Raw genomic sequence first — 10,511 nt, forward strand, 5'->3', positions numbered from 1 at the left:
GTAATATTCTCATTTTCTATTATTTTTTTACTAATACAATTTTCATGTTTTCTCCCAATACGACCTCGGTGCGTCTCCGTCCTTTCAAATGCAGGCAGCAAATTGACCATACAGCCCAACAACGGGGGATTACAGCCTTAACGGCTTCGATAATAACTCAATAGCCCATTATTGTCATTGTCATCAGGCTTTCAACAAGCGTTTTTTAAAAAGGCTCAAAACTTCTTTGACTCGCCAGCTCTGCACATAACACTCAAACGACCACGGGCTTAACCCAAGCCAATTGTAGTTAAAAGCCACTAATATATTTCACACATACATGAGCAGATGTTCCCATGTGTACGCAGGATATGGAGGTATTTAAAGGGTAAGTTCACCAAAAAATTTACAGGTGAACTGACTTATTGCACCTTCCCCACCCCTGTGTCCTGGTGGACTTAGATCCTCAGATGGCAACCTTCTACCGCCCATGCCAGACAGTACGATGGGTAGTATCATGCCACTGGTAATGGCCAGCAGTCATTGGTCAGCATGGCCATCTCAGAAGAGGCTCTCAATGGTCAGCACTGACCAATGACCAGCCACTCATGCCAGCTGGCACAATGGGCTGCTCCCTTCAAAACTTCAACCTCAGGGGCTGGGTAGCAACATGCCGCTGGCAATGGTGAGCAGACATTGGTCAGCATGGCCATCTCAGAAGAGGTTCTCAATGGTCAGCACTGACCAATGACCAGCCACTCATGCCAGCTGGCGTAATGGACCTCTCCCTGCAAAACTTTAACCATAGGGGCTGAGTAGCATCATAATGCTGGCAATGGCGAGTGGTCATTGGTCAGCATGGCCATCTCAGAAGACGTTCTCATTGGTCAGCACTGACCAATAACCAGCCACTCATGCCAAAGTAGATTAGAATTTTAGATCCTTGGTCACATTTTTATTGCTGTGTCCCCACAGGAGAGAGTCCTTTAATTTCTGATGTTGCCACCAGGACAGGAAGTAAAAAAAAAAATATCCCCAACAGAGACAGACAGCAACCCTCCCCGACTCTGCTTCAGGGAAAAGTTTTGGCAACCTCCAAATATCTGTCATTTTTTTAGTCTTCTAGTTGGCTGCTTTTTGGGTCTTTCAATTGGATTACCAGAGAATAAGACAGCCGATCAAATTTTCACTCCGCAGGCTCAGGACCTCACATGTAGTTCTGATCAATGTATTAACTTTGTAAGCAGATAATGTTTTCGTAAATGTTATTAGCGAATTTCTCCAAACTAATACCTTGTAATTTAGCTTTCCTGGCTGTTCTACTCCCACATATCTGATATGATATTGTATACGATATGATTGTATGTATGTATCACATTGTATATATTGTATACTAATTTCTGCAGAATGGACTCTTTCTCAATCTGAAGCGAAGGTCCATGAACCCATCTGTCAGGCCGGGTAATTGGGCCGGGAGTGGAACCCCTTGGCAGGGACGAAAACAAGTCCAAGATCGCAGTAACCCAAGTGTAATCCAATAGAGTAGTCAAATCCAGGTCCGGGTTGTGGCAGGCAGCAAGATTCGTAGGCGAAGGGTCAGGCGAAAGGGTCGGTAGCCGGGAAGTCCGATCAACAGATAGGTTCACAGTAGGGAGCTGGGTGTTCACCATTAGGTAGAATAACTCAGCAATGAGTCAAGGCTCTGACCAGCTTTATATACACAGGGAACCCAGGACCGCCCCCTGGCTGTCAGGGCAACCAGGAAGCTTCCCTAGTCAGGAGCCAATCGCAAGGCCGAGGGCAGTTGGTGAGTGCTGGAGTCCTCACCCAGCCTGAGTAGCACCTGGAATGTGGGATGGCGCAGGCGCACTACGCGCGCGGCTTACGTACTCGTTGCGCGTAGTGCGCATTGCGCACCGGCAATACCAGCGTCAGATGCCCTGCCAGGAGGAGGAGCCCGTGCCTGATGCCCACGCTGTGAGGAACACCCCCCTGGGTCCCTGACACCATCGCACTTTGACTGATATGTCCTGAACCGACTGGTGGGTGCTGCGGTGTCCAACGGATGGCACCGTTACATATGCAAAGCATAAATATGGCCCCGGCACTCCAAATAGTGAATAGTGCGTCTTTTATTGACGAAACTGCAGCATATCACATACATGCAATGTTTCGGGGTCATGCAGAATCCCCCTCTTCAGGCAAGACATGTGATACAGTGTAAGAATGAAATCTACCAAACCTATGTGATAGCGGCGCCATCCACAGTTATTTCAGCACCCATCCCTATCATTGGGATTTCCGGTAAGGAGTGTGACAAGTTCTTCTCCACACACTTACATTGTATCACATGTCTTGCCTGAAGAAGGGGATCCTGCGTGACCCTCGGAACGTGGCATTTATGTGATATGCTGCACTTTTGTCAATAAAATGTTTTTTCATAATTTTTGTAAATATACCAGTGTACCAAGTAACAGCTGTATGCATGCTTACATTATATATACAGGTGAAACTCGAATAATTAGAATATCGTGCAAAAGTAATTGCAGTAAGTGCTGCAAAAGGGGCCCAAACCAAGTACTGAGTACATATGCATGCTTGTACTTTTCAGAGGTCCGATATTGTTCTATGTACAATCCGTGTTTTGTTGATTGCATGTAATAATCTACTTTTCTGAGGTTGTGGATTTGGGGTTCTTGGGGTTTTCATGAGCTGTAAGCCATAATCATCACAATGATGACAAATCACGGCTTGAACTATCTCGCTTTGCATGTAACGAGTCTCTCTCATATATTAGTTTCACCTTTTAAGTTGCATTAGTGAAATAAATGAACTTTGCACGATATTCTCATTATTCGAGTTTCACCTGTATATATATATGTTTCTGGTCATGAGACAGAGTTAAGGAGGAAAACCAGACAAAGCAGTATCATGCATTAATAAAGGATCAGTTGTGTACTCACCGCACGGTGGACTGGTACAGCAGGTCTTCCCTCTTGCGATAATTCTCCATTTGAGAATAGTTGGTGGAGAACATGGCATCGAATGTGAAGATTTTCTGCTTGATGGTGCCCCCGTCTGTCACCTGACAAGAAAAAAAAAAAAAAGAACAGGCCCCGTCAGATGAGACACGACTGTAACATGCTGCCTCTGTCAGCTGACAATTAGCACACGGTTAGCCATACACAGCTGGGGGGGGTGAGCAGCAATATGTGATGGCAAATATGTCACATGCTTAATCATTGTCAACACTGTTATAAACATTCGCAGGGACACACAGCTAAAGGAGACGTAAACTCTATCTCTGAATGACGCTTGGTTTGCTCTGGTGTAACAATTGTCATTTGTTTTAAATAAAATGCTTTTTTCCCCTCCTTTGTTACATGTCAGTGTCGCTGATCTCCTGTAGACTCTTTATAACCTCTTCCTGTCTGTATGCACTCCAGCAATGGTGCCAGGCTACCTTCAAGCACAAGCAATCCCCCCCAACCTCCCGGTACTATTAAAATACATTTAAGCGGCACAGAGTATGTAGCAACATTGTATTCTGCATTGCTGTATAATGTTTTGCTGGGATTTGCAGTCCTCTATAGGCGATGTATTAGTCTGCATTGCTGTATAATGTATTGCTGGTATTTGCAGTCCTCTATAGCCCGTGCCATTCAGCATTGCTGTATAATGTATTGCCTGGGATTTGCAGCCCTCTATAGGTGATGTATTAGTCTGCATTGCTGTATAATGTATTGCTGGGATTTGCAGTCCTCTATAGCCCGCGCCATTCAGCATTGCTGTATAATGTATTGCTGGGATTTGCAGTCCTCTATAGCCCGCGCCATTCAGCATTGCTGTATAATGTATTGCTGGGATTTGCAGCCCTCTATAGCCTGTACCATTCAGCATTGCTGTATAATTATTGCTGGGATTTGCAGTCCTCTATAGCCTGTACCATTCTGCATTGCTGTATAATGTATTACTTGGATTTGCAGTCCTCTATAGCCCGTGCCATTAGGCATTGCTGTATAATGTATTGCTGGGATTTCTGGTCCTCTATAGCCCATGCCATTAGGCATTGCTGTATAATGTATTGCTGGGATTTGCAGCCCTCTATAGCCTGTGCCATTAGGCATTGCTGTATAATGTATTGCTGGGATTTGCAACCATCTATAGCCTGTACCATTCAGCATTGCTGTATAATGTATTGCTGGGATTTGCAGTCCTCTATAGCCTGTACCATTCTGCATTGCTGTATAATGTATTACTGGGATTTGCAGTCCTCTATAGCCCGTGCCATTAGGCATTGCTGTATAATGTATTGCTGGGATTTGCAGCCCTCTATAACCCATGCCATTAGGCATCGCTGTAAAATATATATCTGGGATTTGCAGTCCTCTATAGCCCGTGCCATTCAGCATTGCTGTATAATGTATTGCTGGGATTTGCAGTATAATGTATTGCTGGGATTTGCAGTACTCTATAGCCCATGCCATTAGGCATTACTGTATAATGTATTGCTGGGATTTGTAGCCCTCTATAGGTGATGGTTTTAGTCTGCATTGCTGTATAATGTATTGCTGGGATTTGCAGTCCTCTATAGCCCGTGCCATTAGGCATTACTGTATAATGTATTGCTGGGATTTGTAGCCCTCTATAGGTGATGGTTTTAGTCTGCATTGCTGTATAATGTATTGCTGGGTTTTGCAGTCCTGAGCCACCTAAATGCACACAACACCGTTCTAAGAATTCAGAGTCGGCTTACAGAAGCAGCGGCATGCCGCAGCTGCCCCAGTGGCCTCCTGAAGGCCAAATACTTTCTATCAATGAGATACTTAAAGCCAATGTCCTTTGCTCTCCCCTCGGCTGATCAGGACACGAGCAGAAGGCGAGGATGCTCCATGCAATGCTGCAGACATTTCTTTTGGAGCAGAGCCGGCCCTTCCATGTCCCACAGGCCTTCCATTCGTTCTCGTTTTTCTATTATCTCACACAGGCCCAGCACCAGGGAACCGCGTACACCATTGTGTCAGGGTAGAGATTTCATTACAGGACGATCAGACGCAGAAAAATATCATTAAATCCAGCGCTCGAGTAAGTCGGCATGGCGCAGAGGAGCCATATTAAGGCTGAATAATGTGCTGTGGTACAGCAGAACATTACAGACAATGATGGACTTTCTGCTGAGTGATAGAGACCGCGTTACTGGCTCACATAACAAATGTTCTTGTCCACTGGGCTGATTGGAAAGACAGCATAGATTATATTGCTGGGAGACGCAGCAAAGCCAGAGACAGCAGCCTGGGTACAGAGACTCAGAAAGCAGCAGGCAAGCAATACTTTGTTTCGGGGAAGATATTGCGGGTGCTGAGAACTCCGAGTATCTCTCTATGTCAAACATCCAGATTAAAATGTATCCAATTGTATTTAAAATGTATCTAAAAAAGTGTTGTTTAAAAAAAAAAACATTTTGGCTTGTGTTGTGTGAGGTTAGAACAGGGGCATCCCAGAGCGGCCACCAGGTGACACCCCGCCGTGACGTCATCACGTCACGCGCTGTTACCTGCCATCTTAGTGATGGACGCCGGCAGAGAGAGGAGGGGACTTTCACCCAGCGGGATAAGGTATGCCACCGGGTCCCCCTCCTCTCTCGTGCAACTGTTGGGCTCTCGGTCCGTAAGCGAGTGTCCGACCTTTCAAAGGGGGCGACACCAAAATAACTGACAGTAATGGTGTTACCCAGGTGCGGGCCGCACCCCCTAGTGACACCACCGGGTAGAACCCCTGTGAGGTTGTTATTGCTGTCTGGTTCACCGTTGTGAAGATGCGACATGGTGAGCATTATCACCAAGCTAGAAAGTAGTGAGGGGAAAGCCAACATTTTTAGTTTTCACCAGGAATAGAGGGAAACTCTTCTAATGATAACACTTGTTTGGGTGACAACTGTGTAATAGAGGATTTCATATATTTTAAAAGATTTTGTTTCACTTCCTGTTGGGACAACACAGACAGCAAAAAAAAACAGGGGTTTTAGTTGCACAACTTTCGCAAAATATGTGGAAGCCGCACTGAGTCGTCATGTCCCCTCTGTGTAGTGTGGTCCTAACTCTAATCTTTGAGAGCCTGCATTTTGAAGCATACATATCAAAGGATAACTTGAGTGCGGTTTCGCACCTGTAGATTAGGGTAGCCTTCCTGTAGGGGAGTAGTAGTTCCCCTGTAGGGTAGTCCCCCTGCAGGGTAGGGTGGGATATAAATGTCCCCCTGGAGGGTAGATGTGTCCCCCTGTAGGGTAAGGTAGTAGTAGCCCACTGTAGGGTTGTCTCCCTGTAGGGTAGCCCCCCTGTAGGGTAGGGCTGTCCATCTGTAGGGTAGGGTAGAACCCCTGTAGGCTAGGGTTGTCCCCCTGCAGGGTAGTGGTAGAGTAGTCCACTTGTAAGGTAGTCACCCTGAAGAGTAGTGGTAGGGAAGGATAGTCCCATGCAGAATAGGTTGGGGTATACATATCCCCCCCTGTAGGGTAGGGTAGTCCTCTGGTAGGGTAATGGAAGTGTAGAGTTGTCCCCCTTTAGGGTAGGGTAGTTCCCTTGTAGGGTAGTAGTAGTCCCCCTGTAGCCTACCCTCCCTGTAGGGCAGGGTAGTCCCAGTGTAGGGCACCTGGCCACCTGTGATTTTAGGAACTTCCTATCTATTATACCAACCACCGAAGATCCCTAAAATACTTAAATTAATTACCTGGACATCTCAAATGTCACTCGGCTCTAAATGAGTTCACTGCTTTATGTCTTCCAATGCTGAGAATGTTCCAGTCATGAATGACTCATGTGTATTAATAAGCTGCAGAAAAGAAAAAGAACTTGCAGACCAGTGTGAAAAAACAAACCCCCTCGGGTTTGCAAAGCCCGATATACAGGGGAAGTAGAATAGTTTATAAATAAATGTAATACAAATATTTTGGTCAATTTAAATAGTTCTCTGAAAGTTTATTTTAATTACAAGAACAATTTTATACAACGGATTCATTATTAAAAAAAAATACACAATGACATGCTTGTTAGCTGCCTGTGTTAACTAATTAAGACAACCTTACCTATTGCTAGGAGGGGTGTCTCTATTCCACGCCTCACTCAGCTGTGCGTGTAATCTGACCTCTCCTGTTCTCTCGCAGCAATTTGTATTTCAGGGCCGGCGCACACCTAGGCGACACCGCGCGGCAATCGTGCACGATCCCGCGCGGTCAGGAGTCGCCAAGGTGTGAACCGATCGCGCTGTGGGTGCTATTGTTTTCTAATGGCACCCCAGTCCCGCCGGGCAGATCGCGCGGTTTCCCGCTAATACAGCCGTGCGTCGTGTATCGCTTTAAAAAAAAAAAAAGTACATGTACCTTTTTTTCTGGTTTTTTTTCTGTCACTGCCGCCAGAGCCGGTGCTGCCGCTAGGCAAACTAGGCAGACGCCTAGGGTGCACTGCTGCCTAGGGTGCACTGCTACCTAGGGTGCAGCCTTGACCACTCACCCACCACAGCGCCCCCTGTCTATTTCAAATTGCAAAAGCCAATAGCAGGCTGGCTATTGCACCCGCCCACTGAGCAGAGGAGCGTAACTGAGAGACAACTTTCTCTCTCAGGTGCGTTCCTCTGCTGATTGACAGAAGGCAGTAGGCAGAGCAATAAATGAAATATTATCACATATTATTTTTCCGACTGATTTTTAATTTTGTAGGGAACAAAAACAAAGAGAGAATTCATTTTTAAGTTATTGGATTCCATTCCAACTAGTTTATTAAAGGAGAACTATGAGGTGAGTGATTTCCACTCACCTCATAGTTCTAAGCCGACCTGTGACAATGAGACTGACCAAGAGCAGAAATATTTGCCAGGTGCTAGCACAGTAGTGGTGGTGAGGAAGCCAGAGTATTGAAGCAACATTGCCAGGCCACTGGCCTTTTCAGAGGGAGGGGACAGCTTTGGCGGAGTTCCTTTTATGGGGAGTCCAAAACAATGTCATTCTGAGCCTGATGAAGGGGACCCTGTGAGGCCCCCGAAGCACTTGCACAGTATGACAAATATGTGTCTTTAAATTGATCCTTTTTCACATTTAACTGGAGTGCTGGTGAAGCTTTTGGACTACATGGTATTGCACAGTGCCATCAGTGGTCATTTCAAGCACCCACCTGGACCAGACAGGTTTACATTATTATCCGGTAAGGAGTGCAGCAAGATATATTGATACGTTACTGGCCTCTTATGGGGAGAACATTTCCAAATTAGGTGATTTATCGTGCGGATTTAGCCGCGCGATAACACGCAAAACACAGATTCGCATTGAAGTCAATGGAGGCTGTTCACACCTTTGCGTTGCGTCGCACGGGCAAAATCGCCTGTCGTGCAAAAAAGGTTGCAGGAGCTGTCTCCTGGGCCTTGTCGCGCCATTTTGGTCCCATGGACATCTCTATGCATTGAAAATTGCGCCAAAAAAAACCAAACCCCCACACACATCACCTGACACTATGTAAACTGAGAACCAGGTGGTGTTTATTGTCACATGGACCCATGAAGTGATAGTGCGTGCGTGTGTGTGTGGCGTCTCCGAGCGATCCGACACCATCATTACGGTGCGGCGGCGATACAAAGCAGAGATGAAATGATCGCCGGGGGGCAGCGGGAGATTGTATTACCTCCAGTCATTTTTCTTTTACAAAACACCTGAATGAGGAGAAGGACAAGAGCAGGATGCATGTAGCGAGCGCAGGATCGATGATGTTTGTATTGAGTCACTGACTTGCAGGTTTAATCACAGGAAACCGGGAAATAGAATGGATGGGGCGGCTGAACTCGCGCACATCGGGGGTTTCAAGTCTGATTTCAAATTTAAGTGACAAAAAATTGATAGTTAATAAGAATAAAGTTTGCTGTTATATACATACAATATACAGTATATCTCGTACTTGGCAGGGAAAAGCAATTTCAGGGAGGTGCCCTCTGCCCCCCCCTATCAGCAGGGGGGTAGAGCACGCCCCTGAAATTATGGCAGATAGCACAGGAAGCAATAGCTTCTTTGCTATCTGCAGGTCTTTTTTTTTTTTACATTGTGACAGCTGCTGCCGTCAGAATAAAAAAAAAAGAAGAACATAGTAATGCTTAGCTAGATTTCTATTGGCTATTTCAATTTGCAATATCCAATAGCAAGCTAGCTATTGCACCAGCCCCACTGCTGCTGTCAAATCACTAGAAGAGGACCTGATGGAGAACTCCAGGTCCCCCTCCGCTGATTGAGAGCAGCAGTGGGCGGGTGCAATAGCTAGTTTGCTATTGGATATTGCAATAGCTTTGCATTCCTATGTTTTTTTTATTTTATTTTTTTTACTGACTGACGGGCGGCCCCGATGTCAGAAAAAACAAAAACAGGAGCAGGGAAAGAGTAAACCTTTTGATCGAGCAGAGTAAACCTCTGATTTACTCTGAGCGGCTGACATTTTTGTTTCTTTGTATTTGGTGCAGACACACGCTGGGGGTCTTCAGCTGCATTGCAATGGCAATGTCATGGCTTCTGGTGTTTAGCTTCACGTTCAGGGCCCGTTCACACATGCGGCGCTGATCTGTTTTTTACAGCACCAGATAAACGCTGTTCACCTCTAGGCCACATAGAGAAACACTGTTTTCTGTGTGCCCTGTTCACACAAGGCAGATGTGGTGGGCCGTGCGCTGCTGTTTCGGGGACCTGAACGGAGTGTACACATTGTACACTGCCAATAAAGTTAAAATAAAATGTACGCTGTGACCTCACCAGCAATGTGTGATACAATTCACACGGCCGGAGCTGCCACAACGCACTAACACACCCGCTAAAATGCACCATTGTAGTGTGAATCGGCTATTAAGGAGGAAAAGGTTGCCTCCAGGTCAGTCTGCTCTCCGAGCATTGCTATACATGGGAACGCAGATAGTTTAGTGAACGCACTTATCAGAGGTGCCTTGACTTATACTTATGTATGCAACAAAAATCAGGTTTTAGTTAGAATGGTTTAATTTTTTTTCTAAATAGCTGAAGGTGTGATGTGGACCTTCTGTATTGAGATATACACTATATCACCAAAAGTATTGGGGCCCCTCCCCCTCCAAATCATTGGATTCAGGTGTTCTGTGACATTTCCCGGCTACTAAATATTCCGCGGTCACCTGTTACTGGGATTATAACAAAGTGGAAGCAAAAGAGAGAGAGAGAGAGAATATCAAGAGAGAGAGAATATCAAGAGAGAGAGAGAGAATATCAAGAGAGAGAGAGAATATCAGGAAAGAGAGAGAGAGAGAGAGAGAATATAAGGAGAGAATATATAAGGGGGAGAGAGAGAGAGAATATCAGGAGAGAGAGAGAGAGAATATCAGGAAAGAGAGAGAATATAAGGAGAGAATATATAAGGGGAGAGAGAGAGACAGAGAGAGAATTAATATAAGGGGAGAAAGAGACACACACACACATAATATATAAGGAGAGAGAGAGAATATATAGGGGGGGGGGGGGGGAAAGAGATTTGTCCAAAATT

At 45.6% G+C, this 10,511-nt stretch overlaps 1 protein-coding gene across 1 annotated transcript in view; it reads right to left on the minus strand.

Moving 5' to 3' along the window:
* The window catches only part of IGSF21 (immunoglobin superfamily member 21), a 426,138-nt gene that overhangs the window by 265,051 nt on the left and 150,576 nt on the right, over nt 1-10,511 (minus strand). The window contains exon 3 of the mRNA XM_018558175.1: nt 2,943-3,064. Coding sequence (XP_018413677.1) covers nt 2,943-3,064 — 122 coding nt within the window. The remainder of the gene's footprint in view (nt 1-2,942; nt 3,065-10,511) is intronic.

This window comes from Nanorana parkeri, unplaced genomic scaffold, assembly GCF_000935625.1.
Source record: "Nanorana parkeri isolate BGI_ZX_2015 unplaced genomic scaffold, ASM93562v1 scaffold323, whole genome shotgun sequence".
Lineage (NCBI taxonomy): Eukaryota > Metazoa > Chordata > Amphibia > Anura > Dicroglossidae > Nanorana > Nanorana parkeri.